A 23,299-nucleotide genomic window follows, 5' to 3' on the forward strand; every position below is an offset into this window, starting at 1 on the left:
ACATAAAAAACAAAATGTTTATTAGAAAATGTATGTTAATATCTACAATGCATCTATATCACATTACATAATTTTTTTGTGTAGAAATACACTACAGCATGACTAGCACAATCTAGTGTCTTCAAATGCAATCAAGTGTTTCTCCTGTTTTCGAATATAACATAGCAGAAAGGAAGAAGAGAGACTTCAACATCTAAAACTCTTGCATAGTCGTCAAAATTTTGATGAAAACAAAAAATTACATTCTTTTACAAAATGTGTATAGATTTCAATTTGCACACAAGCAGGAGGAAAATTTGGCAAGGCTCCAGAGGATGGAGTGGTAGTTAAACCTTCAGGATCTGGCAAGAAGCATGCTTCTTGCGAACACTTCTCCACAAGATGCTCAAAATGCAAATGCTCTTTGATGATGCAGCACTTGCTCTAAGCTTTGAAGGCGATATCCTCAAAGAATTTCAGCTGCCTCACCATAACAGCATAAGTGTGGTACTTTTCTTCCCCCATCTGGTCACGGAGGCACAGCTGCAATGACAATCACTTATTAAACTGAAGACTGGTTATGTAATTTAACTTGAATGACACAAGGTTTTAACTTTAGCAGGCAAAATGGTTGCACTGTGCAAAGGTGAGGGAAGTCATTTGGCGTGGGCTTACTTCTCTTTTGGTTTCATCCTCTTCCTCCATAATTTCTAGGGCCTTGTCCAGCAGCTTCACCCCCAGGCCCTTCACCACATCCGTCCTCAGGTGCTCTATAGCTCTTCTGATCTTGGCCGGGCCTGATGTGGAGCCTTTTGAAAACACAAAATGGTTATGCAGCCAGACAGTTAAAAGAAGCAATTTGACCACACAGCTTGATAAAAGTGTCTCACCAGTGGGTATTTCCCCTAGTGACAGGTTCTCATCTCGAGCCTTCCCGTGAAGCACCAGGGTGTCCCTATACTTCCTGTTCAGTTTGAATTCTGGGTATGATGTAGAGCCAAATCTGTCTTTGTCCACTTCATTCACACTGTCTCCAATATCCATTCTCAAAGTTTGAGTCATCATTTGGACTAAATCCTGCATGTCACTGGTTTCAGTCTTCCTGCAGGAGAAACATTGAGAAACATACATCTATATACAGTACATGACTATGGTCAGTCTATGGTTATAGCACACTGAGACTTCAGACATGATAAATATGGAGAATGAGTAACTGGAGTTCTTACTTTTCCCTGCATGCTCCATCTAAGCGCTCCGTGGAACTCGTAGATGAGTTGTAATCGTCTTCCTCTGATCTTCGATCCTGTTGTGATTTAACAGGTCACAGTGTCACTTAACAAAAGATTTGAAGCTAACTTCTTTTTTAAACCAACTGTGAAATAATCAGATCAGATTCTAGTTAGGGGTTCCACTACCTTTCCCTTGGTCTCAGTGGGAATGTCAGAAACAGATCTGGACACTGGGATATTGCAGCTTTCTTCCTTAGTAGAGGTCACGTCATAAGATGCCCTCCTCAAAACACTAACACCTGTGGAAGAGGTAGAGATGTAATAGTAACAAGGTCAATTAACATGTATTCACTGAAAAAGTAAATCTCCAGCAGCTCGAGTTGATCTGAAACCACAGTGTATATGTAAACTTTGTTTCAGACCTAGCAAGTCCGTATCATAAAAAACATGTGAAATACAATCAACAAAGACATAAAATCACTTCAATTCAATTCCAGCAATGAAAACACGATAAAACATTTGTTTCAATGCTCCCAGAAGCAAGAGGAATATCTTGTGTCACTGAGAGTGAGCTGAGCCAGGGACATTATGATTTAATTATTTGACTCAGTTAGTTGACACATTCAAACTTGTACATAAAATATCTCAGTACAGCACGTGGTTTGGTTGGAAAAAAGCAGGAGTACCTGGTTGGATGGCACTCTCTTGGGACTGCCTAAGCCTCCGTCTTTCTCTGGCAGATAGAGGCCGGTCCTAACAAACATGATAAAAGTAATTAATTACTAAAATAAAATTGCAGGTTTCAGGAAAAATAAAGCACCATACATAAAGAAACAAAGTACTGTGTTGTAGAATATTTAAAGTTCTGTATGAATTCAAACACCAAAAACTTAATCAATGTTCATTACAAAAATGAAATACTGAAGCATAAAATTATTTTGCAAATATTTTAAACAGCTCGTCTTGAAAAGAGTAATTTGTTAAAAACATAAATGTCGTTGCAGTAATATGTGTGAGAGTGGAAGAGTTGCCTTACCTGGGGTAAGACTCTGTCTTTACAGGAACTCACTGATGAGGAGGTTGCATCTCCACTGGCTTTTTTGCTCTCTGTGCTCCTCTTACTCCCTTTTCTTCCCTCTATGGCTGCACTCACAACAGGAGGTGGGGGTAAAGGACGAGGAGCAGCCACCCTGGACTAAAAAAAGAAGCCAGAGAAGCTCAAATTGATCAAAATGTTGATTAAGGTTTGACTTTGGGTGTGTCCAGAGAGATACAGTTTATTATCATCTACTTTTGTTTGTTCACATTTCATTATAAAACTTGAAAACAAAAAAAGAAACTGTTGGAAATAGATGGATGTACATAAATCTTCAAACAAAGCTGAGCTGCTTGAATTTTTTAACAAGGAGTGGCATAGTGTCACCCAACATTAAAATGAAAGAGTGATGTAGAGCATAGCAAGACACATAAAAGCTGGGCTCAAAACTCAAGTTTATTCCAACAAAATTTCATTTCTTATGTCTTCTGAGGTCAATACAGTGGTATCCTATTAAGAATTAAAATGAACCTGTTTTCCTTGCATTATTTGAGGTCTGAAAACACTGAATTTTGTTAATATTTGAGCATTTGTCATTTTCTGCAAATAAATGCTCTAAATGACAAGTGTTTATTTGGAAATGTGTGAGAAAATTAGTCAACGGACTCTGGAATGAAACATGTTTATTTTACTCAAACACAAACCTATTAAAAAGTATTAAAAGAGAAACTAAAAATTTTGCAGTAGTCTCTTAGTTTTTCCAGAGCTCTTTATATTCAGAGATGTTTCTACTGTCACAAATCCTATTTGATCCAATAATACTTGTATAGCACATTCCTTACAAACATAATTTCAATGTACTTTCAATAAGATCTGTTACAGACAACAAGCAAATACTCTTGCAGAACTGACAAGGGAAAAACTGTAAAAGCCACCTCACCTTCTCTCCATGCGTCCGTCTCCCTCTGTGCGGCTGTTGTACAAACGGCTCTGGAGTTAAGCGTGTGGTGGGCATGACCGACTTGTTGTCTGGGGGCAGGGATTCCTCATGAAGAGGCTCCTGACCGGACAAATTAAAACTGTTCAAACTTTGACAAAAACCTTGCCAAAACAGAAAAACTCCTGTATGTTGTAACACTAGATCTGATTGTTTTGTTGCTGGAACTTAATGCAGCTGCTAAACCTGGCCAGGTTTGGGACCTACCTGGTTTAATGCAGGTTAAATGAAAAGCACAGAACTAAAAGGCTCATTTCTGGTGAGATATCACAAAGCAAATGCAAGTATTGAAATGATTACCAAGATTGGAGGGACTGGCTCTAACAGCTTTTCAGTAGACTCTAGGTTTTCCTGTTGACACATATGGGAATATAAACACTCAAACACTTCATAGAAACACAGGTGACAACACAAACACTGATCAGCCCTTAGTTTACTTACTTGAATGTCTGAGGTATGGTGCTGTGTCTGAGCCCTGAGAAGCATGAGGGTGTCATTTTTATTGTCTTTAACCATCTCCACAGGTGCTCCAGTGCTTTTCATGTTGAAAGACTTTTTTGCTTCTCTCCTCTCAGGATCATAAAGAGCAGCTTCTTTTGCTGCTTCAGCCTTTGGGTTCTGCATGCCAGCCTCTTTGAGCAGCTCCATGGTATCATTCTTATCATCCGTTGGTGACATGTTCCTCTCCACACTGACAGAGAATGTTTCCCCAGGGTTTGGTTTGGCCTGTGAGTGCATGCCTGACAACTCATTAGAGGGCCTTCTCTCTCCTCCTGCCTTAGTGCCTGCACCTGATACAGGCTTTAGAGGTGGCTTCAGAGGGGAAGGAAGAGCGGTAAGATCTGGTTTCCTTCTAGCCTTGTGTTCATTATGCACACTGAGAGTCACAGACTCATTACATGTCTGGTGTCGTGACACAACTGATTGGGGCCCCTGTTCTCGCCTCTTTACGAGATCCTCTTCTTCCTGTTGTTTAAAATCAACATCAATATTGCTGACTGTTGCCATTGATACAATGCTGGTTCTGAGAACATCATGTGAGGAGGGTTTAGGTGGCTGAGGTGGGTGGACTGGGGTGCAGTCTGGGACACCATTCTGCACTCTATGTTGTCTTGATTTCTCTTCTTTCTAAGGATGGAGAGTAAAGCATCATTAACGTAAGAAAGATAAATTAAAGAAGCTTCAGCTGGACAAAAATCTCAGCAAAGTCTCAAGACTGTTTAAAGATTTTGAAGACCAAGATAGGTCCACACACATATTTAAGAGAATCAAGTATCAACAGTAACTTGGGAGACATCATTATATTGTCATACTTAATCAAAAGATATAGAATTATAATAGCACAGATCTATGAATGCTGTATTGGTTCTCTTTCAGAAAATACAATACTTGGAAAGATATTTACATTTTGGTTTGATACATGATACTTTGAGAGAGAATAGAGAGAGAAAGCCATCATTTCTTTCTGAAAGACTAAAAAACAGTGAAAGTATGACAACAATCCAGACTTTTATGAAGGAGCACTCTTGCAATCCTCCAGCCACTCACCGGTTTCAGCCTCCCTTGAGGTCCATGCTGAGGACTTTTCTCGGGTTTTGGTTGACATGACATCACAGGGGGTGATGCACTGTGGCCCTTACATTCACCACCAGCTACAGCTTTCTTTCTAGACTTGGCAGTTTTTCTGGTTGGGACAATCGCACACAAACTTCAGAGAAAATGTACATCATTCAGCCACAGAATTGCTTTTAAATATATGTACAAAGATGGAAAAGTAGCAGCACAAAAAACAAAACAATAAATAATTTTTAAGGTTCCAACATCAAAAGAACTGCCCTAAAAAAGTTAGAAGTTACAACAAAGAGGTCTGCTTCAAGTTCTACCTACTCTTTTGTAGCCTCGAGGAACATAGCAATTTGTTTTTTGATGTAAGGCTGCCGCAGAATGAGTCTGACATCAGGCCTGTCTTCAGGTCTCTTACACAGCATGCTCTTGATTAGCTCCCCTAGCTGGGGATCATATCTGCTGGGCATCTGTGGCAGCTGGGGAGGAAACCAGAAAAAAAAGTGTACTTCAGGATAAAGACTAGGATCTTTTAAGACAGCAATAAAAATGGTGGTGAGATAAGATGAAACACACCTTTCCTTCCACAATCCGATAAACCAGCGAGTTCATGTCCTTAGCGTTAAAAGCATGCTTCAGAGTGGACATTTCATATACACAGCAACCCAGTGCCCATACATCTGACTGGAGGGAAAAAAACATCCTCTGTAAAGCAGTTTTGTATAATTATTTTTACATAAACTACACAGATGAAGAGTGATCTGACTCACCTTGTAGTTATAAGGTTTATTAGAGAAAAGCTCTGGGCTCATGTAGTATGGAGTCCCTATGAGTGTGCTAGCCATATCATTCTGGTTCTCCAATACTCTTGCGATGCCCAGGTCCCCAACTTTGATGATGTTGGTCTTTGTCAAGAAGATATTCTGTGTTTTAAGGTCCCGGTGAAGAATATTCCTTTCATGCAAGTACTGCAAAAAAAAATCACACCAGTGCTGTTGGGCATCATAAAAAAAAAAAAGAAAATCACATTTGACTTTATCTGGCTTTCATATTCAGTCTTTCACCCTACCTGGAGTGCCATGGCTATCTGTACAAACCACTCCACCACCTGCCTCTCAGGTAAGAGCTCCCCTTTTTGTTGCTTGAGTCGATGATAAAGGTCACCGCCTTCACAGTAGCCCATTGCAATGTACAGCTGGCAGTCGTCTCCTTCCCATGACTCTCTGTATGTCACAATGTTAGGATGTCGGAGCTGGGACAGAAGCTGTGCCTCCTGCTCTGCAGATCGGCGTTCCCGCTTGGAAGAGGTGGTTAGATTCAGCTTCTTAATAACATACTGTAGAAATAAATAAGGATATGTAATTAATACATGCAATGTCTGTTATTCTGTATTGATGGAATGTAAACATTTGGAAAGAAGATGCTAGAAATCAAACAAGCCAGTAAGAAACGTTGGTATCTAAAGCAGGGTTTGGTTGTTTTATATTAATATCACTGCATTATTCTTGTTGAATTTCATGACTTCGGGAGACAAGAAGTTAATATGAGTACTATAGTTTGAACTCTGCTCCTGACTTTAGTGTGGATTTCTTACTCCTGCTCAAACTACAAATCCTCTTAGCTAGCTACAACAGTCACACTTGTGGTCTGGAAAATGAATAGTCAGGGTTTGAAGTAGTCAGTCTCGAAACAATGACACAACTATAATATCTTAGCCTACTTTGGCTAACTTGAAGCTAAGTAAGTCATGGTAATTGTAGAATTCAGGTAACCACAATAGCTAACACAGTATGTTGCTTATTTGAATGGTTTTGTGATATCTGTAATTGCCCTCATTCTTTCAGATTCTCACCTGTTTTCGGTCTGTTTTGTGTTTCACCAAGTGCACCTCCCCGTAGCTGCCTTTCCCAACGACCCTGATGAAAGCATAATTATTCATCATTCTCCAACACGCTTACTGTACCATGATCCTGAAGCGATGCAACGCTACTCGACATTTTCGGCAATAGTAAATGGTTTATTTCGTCCCATGTAACAGCCCCGGAAGCCACAAAAACACATGAAATCTTTTTTGAAAACTTCGCACCAGCTAAGTGCCAGCGGAGAGATTTTGAAACGCAGGAAATTATCAGTGTCGATAGTTTTTCGTCACTAGGCAACTGGCAGCTTACTGCCAACGACAATGAGAGGGTCCAACCAGACCCAAAAACAGGTCAGTTTCGAGCGCAGCGCTACCAAGCGGCTGCATCAGGGTAAGGCAGAATTTCATCGAGGACGAAAAGAAGATACTAAGAGGTTAGTGTTTTATAATAATAATAACGTGAGATTTTAGATTTAGATTCAACTATCTATATATTTCAACGTGTATGTTAAGCTTACTGTAAAATTTAAAGGTATGTGACAAGAGACTAGCTGTCAATTCAATACCTACTAGTCCAATAAAATGCTTGAGCAAATTTAAAATGTATTTCTCTAACTGAATCTTTCGCTTACGGCCATACCACCCTGAACACGCCCGATCTCGTCCGATCTCGGAAGCTAAGCAGGGTCGGGCCTGGTTAGTACTCGGATGGGAGACCGCCTGGGAATATCAGGAGTTGTAAGCATTTTAAAAATTCTTCATGGTCAACAGGGGGTACTGTTTTTCGTCAGTGAAAGGATCTTCAGAACACCTAAATTCTTAGGATTTAATAAGGTCCTCAAATGATATGTCAAGTACTTAAGTGATAACAAAAGCCCTTTCCCTTTAAGGCAGGTCTTAACAGCTCCTTTTTTGACAAGAGATGTATTGTTTTTAGGCAACAGATGAAGACCGTATTTTTTATCTGCATTTTTGTCAGTCAGCAGGAGCAAAATTTCAATTTTTGTTCATTGGACATTCATGAAAATTCAAAACGAAAACATATTAGGACTGGGTACAATGTTTCCCAGATAACAGTGTAACACAAGCATCACTCAGACAGAAGAAAAGAATTAAAAAAAACTTAAACTGGTGTTTAAAAAAACAAACAAACAAAAAAATCACATAGAGCTAATTATAAGTGTGAATGATTTGGGAGAAGTAAGTTCAAAAGCCCATAATTCAGGATGAGGAGATAAATATATAACACTTTATATATAATGCTTAATTGATACATGTATAATATCAGTACTTGGAATAGCCATAATAGAGATTGAAAAAGTGTTAATATAATATTGTAGCTAAAATGAGTTGCAAAACCCACTGTTGTGACTTCACTGTCTGACTATGGGTTGTCATAGCCTTTCAGACTTCATCCCTGGTGTTTGTGGCTCTGTAATCCACTAGAGGGAGCGTCAGACCACTTCAAGCGCCAAGAAATCTGGAACAAGGTGAGTGGAAAGAGTAAGTCTTGTGGGTGACCTTAATTTAAGCATCTATTTTGAACAGTAGTCCAATTTATTTTTCCTTCAAAAAACAAAGCTATAAGGACTCACTGACTTGTCTAGAGAGAAGTAATGTGGTATAAATAATAAGTCTACCATGGTCTTGTGGAAAGCTGACAGTAACTAGTCCCTTTCATTAATCTAACTGCCTACAACTATTTCAAAATCGCTGATGCATGAGATTGATGTCTCGTTCCTGATACGTTATACCCCCTGTTCATGTAGAAATAAATTAAGAGCTGTTGATTATTGCAGCCTTGTGTTTGCTTCTGCTTTTGCTGCTGTTTCAACGACTTTTAAGTTGCCTCCGCACAACAATGTTGTTCATGGAAACTAAAGTTTGAGTCTGAAGCTTGTCTATAGTTAGCCTTACAGTATATGTTCTTTGAACCGCGTAGATAGCTATATTAAGAACAACTTAAAAAACACACACATCTGGGCTTACCATTTATGGCTCACAAAGCTGGTATTAATTATTTCCTACATTTTTTCTTCTCAGCTGGTGTTATTTATCACAACTTGTCAAAGCTACACGCATGAAGAACTCCATGCATTTCCCCCTCAGCACAGCATGGAAGTCACGGGTGAAGAAAAGTGACCAATCATGTTGCAGAACTATTTACCTGTGAGCCGTAACTCGAGCATCTCTTGGTTCATCAGACGTTCTGGTCCCGCCCTAGTGTGACGTCAGTAGGAGCGCTTCTGTTAGTGGGGTTGCCAAGTACAGATTCCGGTTGGAGCGCTCAGAGTTGGAGAGACGAAGGGACTGACGGACACAGGACACGGACGTGGGCCATTACCGACGGACACATTTCAGGTACAACCGCATTCCGCTGAAATCCAAACTATCTCTCAAATACCACAAAAGCCCTCGAGCTGTTATACTATTGGGCAAATGCCTACTATAGTTGTCGTCATCCACAGGGCGCGTTATGCAGCCTTTTACATCAAGGGGATTCGTAGTTGTAGCTGCAGTTGTAGAAATGCTGAAAGATAGCCTACATGCATGTATACATTTTACATGTAAAATAACACTGTCAACAAGCTGTTTTCCATTGAAGTAATGGGGAAAATACTGCCGGTTGTCTGAAACCATGGCTATCTTGAAGCTGTGTGTCAGGAGAACCCTCTTGGTGTTTCAGTTCAGCTGCACACCAGGATAGGCGCGAACCTTTTTTCAGTAAACTTACTTACAGGATGTGTTCCACTACTCAATTTTTGTTTGCTTGTTTTTAATCCTTCCCCCCTCTTGTCCTCCATCCCACCCCTTCTCTCTCTCTCTCTCTCTCTCTGTCTATTACACACACACACACACACACACACACACACACACACACACACACACACACACACACACACACACACACACACACACACACACACCTCAAACTCCTCCATCAATGAGATGATGTAAGGAGAAGTTAGTCTGATTACCAATTAATGAACCCACTTTGAGAGATTTACTGTACGTCACTGGCACCAGCTGACCAATCACAGTGTGAGTGAATCTGTGTTTGCCAGCCAGCCAATGGGTGCAGGGTGGCTGATTGATGGATTGATGTAGTTTTGGACAAGCTGGGTAGATTACTCGGATAGTTTTTTTTATTCCCTGAAGAGAGGCTACAGAAATACAGGGAATTACATGCTGCTTCTTCACATCTCCCTCTGTGTGAATGCTTTTGAATATGTTGCACTTGGCTTGCAGGGGAAGCGCTCGCCCACCACTGTGAGGGCTCACAAGTTTGAATGAATGAACCACTGTTGTTTGATACAGTAAATGTGTGAATGGAGTTTTGTTAAATGGTTGTTTTCTATATTTGAGCTGCATTTCAGTATAGATTTTACACAGAGGCATGCCAATAGGGCAATGAGGTAAAGTGGATTGATAGTGCAGAAGGTGTTGATAAAGATGATTCTTCCCTTGGGAACTCTGATGGCAAAAATACATCTGCACACTGGCTAAGCATTTGTCTGACCTTTTGAGGACCTGAAGGAGGGAAAAGCAATTTGGCTTCCTAATAAGTAGAAAATCTACCATAATGGGTACACCACCTCTGGCAAGGCTAGAGTAAGTATTCATAACTTAGCAAGCAAATCCTTCACAGCATGAAACTGCAACAAAAAAAGTCTAAATCTAAATGTGTGTTGTTACATTGAAACGAAAGAGAAAGTCATTCATTAGTGTGTAACTTTGAGAAATAAGCCAACTAGTTAAGAGAATAAGTGAGTTTGTCTTGATGTGTTCAACAATTCAGTTTGGTCTATTTTTGTTTACACATCATATGTCTGTTTGACAATGTGTGCATGATTTTACATGTGTTGCTAAAGTTTTCACAACATTGCATATGAGATCTCTCACCCAAACACTCTAACTGTATGCCATTTGTCACATTTAACTCTGGTTGTGTGTACCTGTATGCGTTTGTGTTTTATGTGTGTCTCTTCTGTCCACTGCACATCACAGGAATGGGAAACCAGTGAGTACAGCAGCTCTCTTTCGTGTAAACCTTATACCAGGGTGAATGCTGCATGTGACATACTCAATCCAGGGAATGTGATGGTTGTGGTAGTTTGCGTCTCCCTAGCTCAAGCCTCTTTGATCCTGTTGCTTCTTGGATTTATGTTGTTTACCTTTTTTTTTTTTTTTTTATTGTTAGCCACTTATCTTCACCCACTAGCCAAAATTCATGTCATCAGTGGGCATGGAGGGGCTGTCGTCACCCTCTACATGCTCACTAGATATCTGCATGTGACTCTACTTTCCCACTTCTCAAAAACGTGCCCCCATTTGCCCTTTAGTGTCCTAAACTTGAACCTTATCAGCAGTTGTCTTTTCCCACTAAAATGTGTTTTTTAAAATGAAATGTGAAGATGCCTTATATAAAACATATCCAGGTGCTTGTGAAGTTTTTATTTTACGGAGTACTCTTTTGGCTTGATAATTTCTAAAATTCACACACCCAGAGAGACAAGCAAAAGTGGCTGCATACAAAGGTTTATTTGACTGATGATAAATATCTACTACATTGATGCAGGAATTACCATCAATCTACATCAGTCACCAAATGAGCAGAGTGATATGGTACAAACAAGCAGTTAGAGGAGTTTCTACTCGTTCATCATCCTCAGTTTCCACAAAACTAGCAGTTATTTTAAACTTAGATATGACTTTTCTTGGTCATGACGGACTTCTAAATACTGAGACAAAACTAGATCTATCAAGTTATCATCTAGTCTGTATGCCACAAAACCTGGTAATACTCAGGTACTGACCAGATAATCAGCTTCAACAAAGAAATTCTAAGTCCCTCTTGTGAAACCTAACACTGGATTCCCATTCAAATCTGCTTTTTTGGCCAAGAAACTGTGGTGTTATATTTTCAGACTGTTAAAATTATTTTTTCTGACTACTCTGCACTGACTGAGGGTGGGAAAAAAACCATGCATTTTAACAGTTCCTCTATTTTGAAATAAAGAGACAGGTGTCAAGTTGAAGATGTGCCCAGGACTAGAGTTACTGTTGCTGCATATTGTTGTTTGTTTGGCCACCACTGTAGTTGTTAGACTTGAGGGTGAGAAGCGAAACATTACAGATTCATTCAAATTCTACTGAACTTCCTCTTTACTGCTTCACCAAGGCACATACTGAACTTTGCATGCTGCTTTTTCGTGCCTAATTTAGCGCCACTTCCTTTTACTCGAGTTGCTTTAAATGTTATGCAAATTTCAATGGAGGAAGTAATGTATATCTCAGATGTCAATGGTTGGTATTGACTAACACCCAAAGTTATGCGAACAAAAATCCATATTCAGTAGCCAAACACCAGTTTTTCATATTTTTAAACAAACATACACCCTGTAGCCACTTTTTAAAGACAGGAGAAGAAATTCCTCCATCCATCTTCCATTATACACAACACAATTTAGAGACTCTCAGATACCACAGCAGTTCCTTCAGGTTCCCATGACAACAGGTATGAAGCCGACTTCTGACATCTGTGAAGGCAGCATACGACCAAGCGTTTGTGTGTGTGTGTGTGTGTGTGTGTGTGTGTGTGTGTGTGTGTGTGTGTGTGTGTGTGTGTGTGTGTGTGTGTGTGTGTGTGTGTGTGTGTGTGTGTGTGTGTGTGTGTGTGTGTGTGTGTGTGTGAGGATGCCACTGGATCTAGGCTACTGTGTGCATGTGTGCATCAATCAATGCAGCTAGGAGAGGCAATGTCCCACTGACATTTATTCTGAGATAACAGCAGTGTTCAAACCTTCCTCGTGCCTCCGAGGACACATTTCAGCCTCTAATTTGCTTATATCTTCATTTTCCTGGTAACATGATTCTCAGTGTTATTATATTGTCTTTAACAAAATATCTCCTGAATAATCCAGAACAAAAGGTTACCTCATCCGATACAGACAGACTGTGAAGTTGCCAGACAGGCAGCAGGGACAGAAGAGGAGGGAGGCATGCTGATATGAACAGAGCTATTTTAGTCCTTCATGTCTTGAGTTATGAGCACTTTCATGGCTGAGATGAAAGTGGAGACAAACATCTGTAACTTCTGCTGAGAAAGAAAAAAAAAACAAAGAATGGACTATTTCTGTCGTTTTTTGTACTTCTTACCTTGGCAAAATAGTTTGAATGCAGCTGTTCTTTTCACCAGTGATTTTGACTCTTCTTGACAGTCTGCCTCTCAGACAAATGTTTAAGTTTCTGTCTCATAGGTAGTTGAACAACACCATTTTTAGACCAAAGTAAGCTCCAGGAAAAAGCTATCGCCTGTTGTCATTAGGAATTTGTCAACCTTGTTATGTGACCAGCACCCACAGCCAAGCACACACGCACAGTGTGGTAAGCCTGTCACACAACTAAGCTTGGAAATAAGACTTGAAGCATTTGTTTATGGACTGAGTTTACTTATTAACCTGAAAGATTTTACTTTCAACCTACTATGTCATAATAAACTTTATGATACAGGAGATTATAAAACACTTGAACATGACATAACCCTGAATAACCTTTGTACACAGAGACAGTGAAACATCATACACAATCTACACTATGTGATGTATTTAACCATCAAAGTCAGCTCAGTGTAGTGAGTGACCCTTGATGCAATGTGGAGACACCCCACTGATGCATCTTTCTCTATAATCCAGTGACAGATTTTAAAATTAAAGTTGATTGCATTGTTCCCAATTTTCAGCATACTGTTAAATATGATTTGTTTGTGTGTAAGATAATTTGAGATAAGAGGCTGTGTTCACCACATTCCTGAGTGGCCTCTGCAACAAACTGACCAAATTTTGCAACAGCCTGTTTGTCTGACTGTTTTTGTCTGTACTTCCTTTAGAGCACTTCCTTCTCTCAGTGTCTGAAATGAAACCGGTTCCTTTTGCACTGTGTATTTTACAAAAGCCTCATCAGTTAAGTGCAGAAAAATAATAATAAAAAAATCACAGCACAGAATAATAACAGTGCCCCCATCATTTAAGTGTTGTGACCCCCTTACCTTGTTTGTTTATATTTTTACATATAACAGAAAATATATATTCTTTTTTTAAAATATATATATTTTTTGTCATTAATGACATCACATGTAACACAAAGATATATATTTGTGTTGTCACATGTGGCTTATCTTCTGTATTTATTTAAAATATTCTATTCAATAAATACTCATGTCAGACTCAGCTGTATGAGCACAAGGAGCAGCACTGTCAGGTCAGTTCCCCATTTCCTGCAGGTGGGGAGAGAAGCAGCTCAACCGTCAGTACTAACAAGCATTTCCTCTTTTCTTCTCGCTCTTCTCCAGCATCGTTACTGACCGTAACAACAAGAAGATGCCTCTAGGTGATGACTGCCATGCCTGGAAAAAGAAGACCACTGACGTGAGGGATCAGTTTGACTTTAAAGAGGTCCTAGGAACGTAAGTGTGTCATTGCTGTAGTCCTTAGAGGACTTCACATTTCAGACTTTCTTTGTGTGGCTTTTTTACTTTTAAAAATATTTGAGTAAAGGGTGTGGGTTTTTTGCTCTCTTAATGATGCATTAAAGGGGGTTCTGCAGAGCTCTCAGACGGACAAAAGACCACACATTAGCATTTGTTTTGGATCCTGGTAATTTGGATGATTTTTTTTTTTCGTTTGTTTTCATGCAATTTTTTTGCAAAAGAAAACTGATGCGTGATGACTGGATGTTTGCAAAGGAGTTATTGGGACTGAATTTATTACAGTGAAACTCACCTCATGACATGGTTTTTGTTTACACTGCTAGTGTGTCTTTGCTTAAGGTAAACTGATGCAGTGCTGCTCCAGTCAATATTCCAATATAAACAGGCACCATGCCTAATTGAACACATCAGGCTCTAACGTGAGCTGGAGTTGCGTGCTGCACAGGTATGTGGCCAGCTATAGCCAAAACTAAACTTTGGTGGTGGCTGGCCTCAGGATCATGTTCAGCACCTTTTTCACTGCTAAGGATTCAAACAAGTCCAGTAATGGCAATCTGTGTTGAGGGACACAAAAGAGTTTTTAAAATAATAGTTAGGTGGTGCAGCAAGGTTCAGTATTTGTTTTGGCTTGAAACATTACTCAGCACACACAGACACAGCCTCTCTCCATTTATAAACATTTATCTAGTGAATCATTTTGGGTGAAGGAGGTGTCAGCCGGATGTGACCTGGCCACCATTACAGATCTACTGACATGTTTGTGCGGGCAAAGGTTCAGAAACTATTTCTCTGGATAATAAAAAAAAAAACTTTTTTCATCCACATACATTCTAAGAAGTCAGTGTGTAGTGTAATGACTGCATTTGATAAAATAGCCCTTTGTTATTTGTTTGATAGAGTAGTTCTGCAGTTCCCTTACGATCTTTCCTGTTGACAGAGTGTACTTATTCTTGGACACTGTCAAAAGCCAACAAGCAAGCTTTACACAGGGGCCAATAACTGCATGTAAATGATTGTACACAGATCTGTAGAAAACACCTCTTAGCTGCAGTATATATGCAGCTACCATGAAATACCATGAAGTGAAGTCAACACCATAATACTATACCCAACATTAAACCATCTCAAAGATAAGAGCTAAAGCCAAACTGCTGGACTGAATTGCATCAGAATCAAGAGTTGTAATGGGAAACTTGTAAACCTTAATGATTTCCCCAAAGACAGTTATTAAGAATGCTCTGAAAGACTAAAACTGAATTTCTGTAACGTTTTCCCCGTGATATGCATCCGTGACTTCAGGTCAAAGTAGTTATACTCTGAAATCAAGTATATGTCTTATTTTGCTCATTAATCAACAGACACACAAAGCGTATTTATTTACAAAAATCACTTTCAATTGACATCAGCCACTGTAAGGAACTGCACCCTTTAAGTCTTCTACAGTGTTTATGTCTGCATAGCTGGCGAGTGGCAGACATTTGTAAGGGGGCTGGGCTGCTTTCATAATGTTAGGGATGAGGACTATTTTTATTAAAAGGACAGGGCTGTTAGCTGCTGCCTGCTTCATGTACAGCTGTGTTTATGCAAGAGAGGCACATCTACAAATGTATTTGTTAGCTTTTTTTTTTCTTAGTGTACATGGCAGTCGTGTGCTGGACAGGAAAACTATCCTAATTGATGATAGTGTATTTGTCCAGGATTTTGTTTAGGGTTCTGCTCTGTCTTGGTATTGGAATCCCTCTTAAACCTCGTAATTTTTAGGACAGTGTGTGCATATTTGTCTGTGTAAGTATGGGTGGGTGTCATGCATTTGTCTCAAAATGGACATGCTTGGTTCCTTGAGAGCAGATGGCCTGTGCCTTGTCATTTGTGGGACTGTTATTCATTTCCTGCCCAACTTATGTAGCAAAGCAAGTGAGCCAGCAGGAGTACCATGCTGGTAGCCCAAATGTCTTTTGTTCTTTGCAACAGTCAAATATCAGGGTCAGGATCATTTCTGTCTCTCATGGACTGTCTCTGTCCTCCTAGCCTGCTATCCATCCCCAAATGAAACATTTTCTCACTCTCCCAAACTAGCAGATCAACTTTGCACCCATGTGAGTTCCCAAATAATATATTACCCTCAGAGTGACCCCCAGGTAACTTAAGCTTTTCTTTAATCCTGGCACTCTTTGTCATATGATAAGCCATCATGGATCCCAAGTGTCATGAGACAGGATGTTTTCCGAGGTGTGACACTTTTTACACACACCCACATCCTTGTTGGTCCAGGATTAAGTTGTGTGAATCCAAGATGAAATCCAAGCTTGTTTAGCGAGTTCATGCATAGGCTTCAGGTATACCGTAAACACTGCGTGAGAAGGACTCAAAACTCATAGAAACTCAAACATCAGGAAGGTCAGTCAGTGGCTACTGACTCGTCTTTTGTCTGTATTTCCTCTGTAAACATTTTGATAAAGAAGAGGAAAAAAATAAAGGCAGCCTCTGTAGTGTTCTGTGATACTTTCAGATATTTTAAGCATGAAATGGTTCAATTATTTTGACAACACCCACCCTATGTGTAGAAACTAAAGTGAGCTATACAGGACTGTACTGCAAAATCAAGCTGAGCAGTATCAGCATACAAGAATATCTGAAGGGTCCAAACAGGCACAATGTTTTACCATCTTCGCCTTCATTCTTCATCGTCTCCTCTCCAGTTTTCTACCTGCCCCATGTCTGGTGCTGAGCATGTTTATTGAGAGATCACCCTCTCACTGCATCACTCAGCTGCGTGCTGCATTCATGTGCCATCGCTGGATTGTTGTCTTGGTAACAACAGGAAACAGTTTCCATAATGGACTCAAATAGTCACTATGGAAACAAAGTTTTTTGATTTGCTATTAATAATCCACCACCAGGTTCACGTGTGTGCATTGTGCGAGACATAAACTAAGCCTCTCTCTCTCTTTTTTAATCTTTTTACAAAAGAAAAAAAAACAAAGACAGACAGGCAGATTTTCATTGTCCTCTAATCTGTGTGAATCATCCTATCTAGTATTATTGAATCATATGTTCATCACAACCAAAATAAAAAAAGGTTTTCACTTTACAGATTAATGTACAGAATACTGGAAAATAGTGTTATGTATTTTTAAACATGCTCTCTGGTTTAGTTTTTAAATATAACAAATGAGCACACACTATATATCCATTTTTCCAAACTGGTTATACTTACTGGGTGTATTTTTATGGAGAAATTAAATTATTTTGAAATGCATGTTAACAGGTCGAATAAGTTTTATCTTTCATTACTTCTTTGGGACAAACGGGTGGTTTAGCAGTGGCACGTGTGAGTTTGAGCAGTGAATCCCCAGCTGCTGCCACATGTAATTGTAATCAAAACAGATGGGAATTAATAATGCACAAGCAGGCAACAGCACTTTCACTGCAATCAACTTAAATCCTCTTTAGCCATCCTTCTTTTCTCATTTCTGTGACTTATGTTAATCTATTCCTCACACACACTCTCTCTCTCATTTTCTTGTTTTTATTTTTTATCTGTCTAACCACCCCGAAGCCAAATCCCTGCTGTCAGGAATAAAGCTCAATTTCAGCTCCCTCCATTCCTGTAACCTGCTCTCTGACTGTTTTCTACTTTCACTGGAATCCCCCTCCATAAGCCCACAAACAGTCTTCATATGAAATGTATAAAAACAAATAACTATCTTTTCCTGACGTTGAACTTTTAATTGGGTTGGGAACCTGTATTTCACAGCTATTTTTCTGGAAACAAAATTTACCTTTTCCTAACAAATTCAAACAAAGCCATAATCCTCCCAGTCAATTCATCCTCAAACAGCCAGTCACAGTGTCTCGCTGAAAGGGTTGGATCTCTTGGCTTCCCAGTGCTTACTTTGGCTGTTTTTCAAATATTGACTTCTTCATTACACTCCAGCATATGTTGTTCAGCAAGTCACAGTCAAACCTGGCACATTATAGATCCATTTGTCACGTTTGTAGAACATTATTTTTGTTGATTCTTGGTAAACAAACAGCTCCATAATGTGAGAACAGTGAGTATTTTTAGCATTATGCCACTTCGTCTTTCTTGTCCACCAGTAGGAAAACTGAATATCATGAGAGATGGAGTCACTAGAAATAAACATGGTTTTATTGCTATTGCTATAAAAAAATACTGCAAAAAGGCTTTATTACATTATTTAAAATGAACAGAAAACATCTCCCCCTGTATGATCGTCTTTGTTTTCGTTCCCACACTTCTACTCACTGCTCAAATGGGCTGCGTTTCCTGTGCTGACATTCAAAAGCCTTGACGAGTTCTCATGCCAAGATCAACAATGTTAAACACTTTACATCACAGCACAAAATACTTTGTAAAACAGAGTGGATGGAGCAACAGAAGTTGAGTGTGTCAGCAGGAAAGAGGGGTGTAATCAGCTGAAATCAATATGGCTGATAGATTGGCCCAGGTCAAACAGTGACCCAGTACCATGCCTGTGCTGGTCATGTGATCAGCTTTGGGCCACAATTGATTTGGGACGATGGGTTCGTGTGTGACTACACTTGGGTGAGCCAGAGAGAGGGTAAGGCTTTCATCAACAACAACAACTCATATTTGGTTGTGTTGTTTTCATATTTCATGAGCCCGTCCCTCACAGATATCCTTTCACTGTACAAAGCAACAAGCCCTTGCTTGCAGCCTTGTGACTTTTTCTGCCAAAAAGCACTAATTTCAACACTTCTCAGACATTTTGGTGTGTCTTCCCATACAACCTTTATAAAAGAACACAAAGAGGACTTACCCTTTAGTGTTTGACATTTTTATTGTTTGCATCTTTGTTTAAGCTCTGTTTGAATTGGTTTTAACTTGGTAATGTTAGATGTTTAAGACTTGCTGATACACCTTTGATACACACAGATAATGTTGTTTTGTGACACACGAGTCATAAAGCACTTTGTAGAGGAGCCTCCGCTGCACTTGTTTGGCTACATTATCAGGATTTTGACATTGATTCATCACTCTGCCTGAGAGCTCTCTGCTTCTGAGTGGAAAGTTATAGTATCTCGCTTCTCAGTAGTAGTTTGTGCAACACTATTTATGTGTTTTAAAGGCCCAGTTAGATGCGTGATAAATACACTGATACTTTGACTGTACTGTAATGTCACATACAATTCAGCTATATAGAGAGAAAATAAATAGTTCATAATATTAGCCCAGTTAATCACCCTGTATGGATAATTAATTATTATGGCTACTAACTAAAGCTGTATTCTTGTATCTGGTATGCGTTTTGCCATATTTGACAGTTGTAAACCTGACTTCATGATCATGTCAGCCAACTATTCACTTCCTTTAAGGTCCCATCAGCTACTTCAAGCTAAGCTCATGCTCTGAAAGAGGGATTAGAAAGACACCGTCTACTTTAACATGCAGCCAGTAACCCTGTCATATTCAGAATGCTAGCAATAACTCGGTTGCACAAGGGCCATGTAAACACCAATAACCTTTTTTAAAAACCAGAATATACTCATAGTATTGTTACTCCTTTTCTAACACAAATATTTGATCATGTCACGCCTATCGGGATGTCCCTGTTGAAAGTTTGTGTTGCTGCTGTCGCTATGGGTACAGTAAGAAGGAGCAGAAATGATGCGCATTGCATCATGATGTTCTCTGTGCGCCGAGATGTTTTCTGTGTGCCGCTGTTTTGATCAGGATACCATGTAAAAAGGAATAACCATGTTTTCTTACACATGTAAACGGGTTATTCCGAATGTTTCAGAAACCCGAATGTTGATCTTAGCCTGAATATTGACAGCATGTTAACATGGTCAATGAATTTTTTTCTTTAGTTTAGTAGAAAGTTGGACTGCTCTGTCAATATTCAACTTGTGACTATAAGGAACACTGACGGGCTCTAAGTGAAAGTCTGCTTACCATCAAAAGAAATCAAACAAACTGGTGGCAGCTCATCTCGCAGCCCATCCTAAATGTCTCCGTGTGATGAAGAAGACCAGCAGAGAAACAATCATTTTCAAACTGCTGATGCCTCTGAATTCATGTTGTCCTTCACATCACTGCCATGATGCATATCTTACACATCTCTCAGTTATTGCTTTTCAACATCATTGTGCAAATCTCAAAGTTATTTGATAAGCAGGCACAGCACAGAAACAAGAAGAGATTCTAGGTTATTTTGGTGAACAGTGCCTTCCTGTAGCTATTTTTGGCACCTTTCAATAATTTGTGTTTGCATGCACAGTCAGAATCTAATGAATTCAACATGATTATTAACAAAGTAGTTCAGAGAAAAAGGAAACAGCCACCTTTATAGAGCAGATGAGTCTCCCAGCATGAGAGCTGTCCCACTTCATCTATTTTTCATCTCCCTCCATGCTTCTCTTTTGCTGTCTCCGTACTACTTCTCCCTCGCTCCCAATCATTTACTACAAATCATAGTTTTTATCCCATTATATTCAGTTATCTTCTTTCTTGCTTATTGCATTGCTTGTATTGGTACAACTTTTGTTTTCAACTGTTAATAAGCTGTGATATGAGACAGACGTAAGACCTTCCTTGATTGGAAACGGCCCTGTGGACCTCAAAGCAGAGGATAACATACACAGTATTACTCCATACAGGAGTAATGAGTAAGTCCTCTGGCAGGCTACTCTGTCTCCTTTGTCATATCTGTTGTCTTAATCTTTTTCAAATTAGATCAGATAACTTTCATGTATGCCCTCGTGGTCCACATTTTTGTCATTTCAAAATGTAAAATACATTGAAAGGGCAGCAATTCAGGCAGCCCCGCACTTATTCTGAGACATAATCAGATTTATTCTCTGTCAGTCATAGTAATGAGAGTTTATCTGTTCTTTTGAGAAGTGACAACTTGGGACCATTTCCAACTCCAAACCCAATCCTGAAAATCCATCCTTGCTTATATTACCCCCAGCCCTTCAGCCCTTCAGCCCTGGTCTGACCTAATTCAAACGGTCTCATCTCAGCACAGAGCAGCTCAGCATGGCATACCCTGCTGTTCCTGGAATTCTTACACACACACACAAACATGTATGCCCACTGTCTGGCCCACTTATGAATCTCCATCTGCTCACAGCGATGTATCCCCTCTAACAATGTGAAGTACACTCCCAGGCTTGTCATGCAGATTTTCCCACAGTCTTTCTCATAATAATCCCTCATTGCCCATATTCCCCACTTGATTAAAAGTTACAAGCTGTCCATAAATCAGCAAAGCTGCTTGAGAACCCTTTTCTTGTGCTTTTTATCTGCTGTTCCACATTTCATCAGGGAAATAAGATTTTGCTGTTCAGCTTGAATCAAAATCAAAATCATTTTCATTCTGCATGTAATTTTCATCTGTGTTTCCAATGACATTTCTCCCTCGATGTCCATTGATGTGGGCTCGCTGCAATGGAAAGTTGGTTTCACACCGAAGCACTTGATGTGGCATCAGTTGAGTTAAGGTTGATAGTTTGTTGGCACGGCACTGCTCACAGCCGCCACAGCACAACACTGTCCGTTCGCTGGTTTCATGTTTCCAGCTGCCTGACAGGTTTTAGGTCCAACATTTGCTCAGTGTTTGGTTGTAGTTGTGTCTCCACCATGTCCTGAGGGGAACATCTTTACAACTGCATTTAGCATAACAGTTTAAGCAACTTAAATATAAGTAGGTACATCTTGCTCTAGTGTAAATTTAATAGTTTTTTTATTCTTATTTATATGTATTTTAAAAGATTGGCCTCCTGTTGGAAACTGGGTGAGAGCTGTGAAAATGAACTTAGTTTGTGAGTGGACTATAACTGCCTCGCTGTCCCTGACTATTAATCTACAACAGTAAGATAAACACTCTCAATTTTCTGTAGAGATGCTGGGTAAGTTAAACTAGCCACCCCAAGCCAACAAAAAGTACTTAAGTAATCTCTTCAGATGCTATATCCAATGTATTGAACACTTCTATGTCATTAGAAAAAGGTCACAAACTAGTCTTCATAGTTGTCTGCATTTTATAATTCCTCAGGACCAATCAGGCCCCAGAATTTTACTGAAAAAAAACCTTCGTGAGGTGAAAAAAACTATTACTGTTTTTATTTATTTATGTATTAAATTAAATGAAACAAACACCCTTTGGAAAGTTTTAAACATATTCAGAAGGTCTTTCTCCTGCTTTTCACAACCTACAGCTTGTAGGTTAATGGACAGCTTCATGGCCTCAGAAGTATCTTAAAATATTGTATCACCCCTGGTTGCTTGCTGTACTACAGGTAATACAATTCTGTTAACATGTAGCAGCAACCTCTGGTCTACAAATAAAGGGCAAAACGGGAGTGCTAAAATGTGTAGTTTGCAGGATGTTTGCTTGAGGCTGGCTCTGGGAGTACCAGAAACCACATAAACCACACAATGTTCACAGTTCTTTTCTAACTCATCAATTTAGAAGACATTAGGTTACGGGCTCTAATTTCGTGGCGCAGCGCAGCGCAGGGGGCACAGGCCTGGCGCAACCTGCGCAGTGTTAATTTCGTGTGGCGCACCGCCGTGCGCTGCCAATTTGGTAGACCATCTGCGCAGAGATGGGTGTGGCGGCACGCCAGGGGGAGGTGTCGGCAGATTCATGTTGGCGCAGTGACAATTTTGTGCCAAAAACATTGCAGAAAGTGCGCTGAAAGCTCACCAGCTCCAACCTGGTCTATTCTCTGCGCAAAGCAGCGTGCACCCCCCGCAGCTGTGATTTGGTGACAGGCGCACATGTGCGCACATGTCAACAAAGCCTCAGAGGCAGGTTTCCAGAGTGTCAGGCACATTTTAAAGCAATAAACAATCACAGCAATCGCTATTTAATATAACCGTCTGAACCAGCATATACATTTATATCTATATTAATTTTCCCGTCACATCTGATGTCAGATTAAAGCCGTTTGTCATAATGGAAAGTTAACCTGATGGCAGCTGGGAGTTTGATGCACATCTTACAACTAAACAATAAACAGCCTTAACATCTGATACTGAGTATATCTGGTTCTCTCATTTTATTTAATTCCAAGAAAAAAGGGAGAGAAAAGACGAAGAAAAAAGAGACAAAATAAATGTATGTCACTCTGGATTTACCCGTGATTTCCC

The 23,299-nt window shown here is 39.7% G+C and overlaps 2 protein-coding genes and 1 non-coding gene across 4 annotated transcripts in view; 2 read left to right on the top strand and 1 right to left on the bottom strand.

The window, feature by feature from the left end:
• Window positions 1-32: 32 nt before the first annotated feature.
• On the bottom strand, window positions 33-8,800 carry nek4 (NIMA-related kinase 4). Its single transcript, XM_074686543.1, has 18 exons — window positions 8,655-8,800; window positions 8,029-8,145; window positions 6,657-6,720; window positions 5,874-6,140; window positions 5,575-5,772; window positions 5,381-5,488; window positions 5,129-5,283; window positions 4,790-4,925; window positions 3,683-4,369; window positions 3,542-3,592; window positions 3,185-3,304; window positions 2,245-2,403; window positions 1,895-1,961; window positions 1,395-1,507; window positions 1,206-1,282; window positions 870-1,081; window positions 655-788; window positions 33-522 (listed from the first exon to the last, which is right to left on the bottom strand). Exons 2-18 carry the CDS (start codon window positions 8,061-8,063, stop codon window positions 424-426), a joined length of 2,682 nt encoding a protein of 893 aa, XP_074542644.1. The 5' UTR covers window positions 8,064-8,145; window positions 8,655-8,800; the 3' UTR covers window positions 33-423.
• On the top strand, window positions 7,292-7,410 carry LOC141799076 (5S ribosomal RNA). Its single transcript, XR_012599222.1, has one exon. It is a non-coding gene; the product is annotated as a 5S ribosomal RNA (ribosomal RNA).
• An 88-nt stretch (window positions 8,801-8,888) lies between the features above and the next one.
• Window positions 8,889-23,299, top strand: part of camk1b (calcium/calmodulin-dependent protein kinase Ib) — a 37,170-nt gene continuing 22,759 nt past the window's right edge. Inside the window, exons 1-3 of one of the 2 annotated variants that reach the window (XM_074686664.1) lie at window positions 8,893-9,026; window positions 10,674-10,686; window positions 14,017-14,130. In XM_074686664.1, coding sequence (XP_074542765.1) covers window positions 10,676-10,686; window positions 14,017-14,130 — 125 coding nt within the window. In that variant the 5' untranslated portion in view covers window positions 8,893-9,026; window positions 10,674-10,675. Of the gene's footprint in view, window positions 9,027-10,673; window positions 10,687-14,016; window positions 14,131-23,299 lie in introns of both variants that reach the window. The other variant, XM_074686749.1, reaches the window with a different exon arrangement.

This window comes from Halichoeres trimaculatus, unplaced genomic scaffold, assembly GCF_033239565.1.
Source record: "Halichoeres trimaculatus isolate MK-OKI-2021-1 unplaced genomic scaffold, fHalTri1.1 fHalTri1_scaffold_1, whole genome shotgun sequence".
In the NCBI taxonomy this organism is placed as follows: Eukaryota; Metazoa; Chordata; class Actinopteri; order Labriformes; family Labridae; genus Halichoeres; species Halichoeres trimaculatus.

What these genes read in the sequence shown, in the direction of transcription:
- nek4 (XM_074686543.1), bottom strand. Translation starts at nt 8,063, where the DNA reads ATGACAACCCATAGTCAGACAGTGAAGTCACAACA. An exon ending in AGATAGCCATGGCACTCCAG is followed by an intron (nt 5,773 to 5,873) that starts GTAGGGTGAAAG and finishes TTTTTTTTGCAG; the next exon opens with TACTTGCATGAAAGGAATAT. An exon ending in ACTAGGGGAAATACCCACTG is followed by an intron (nt 789 to 869) that starts GTGAGACACTTT and finishes TGTTTTCAAAAG; the next exon opens with GCTCCACATCAGGCCCGGCC.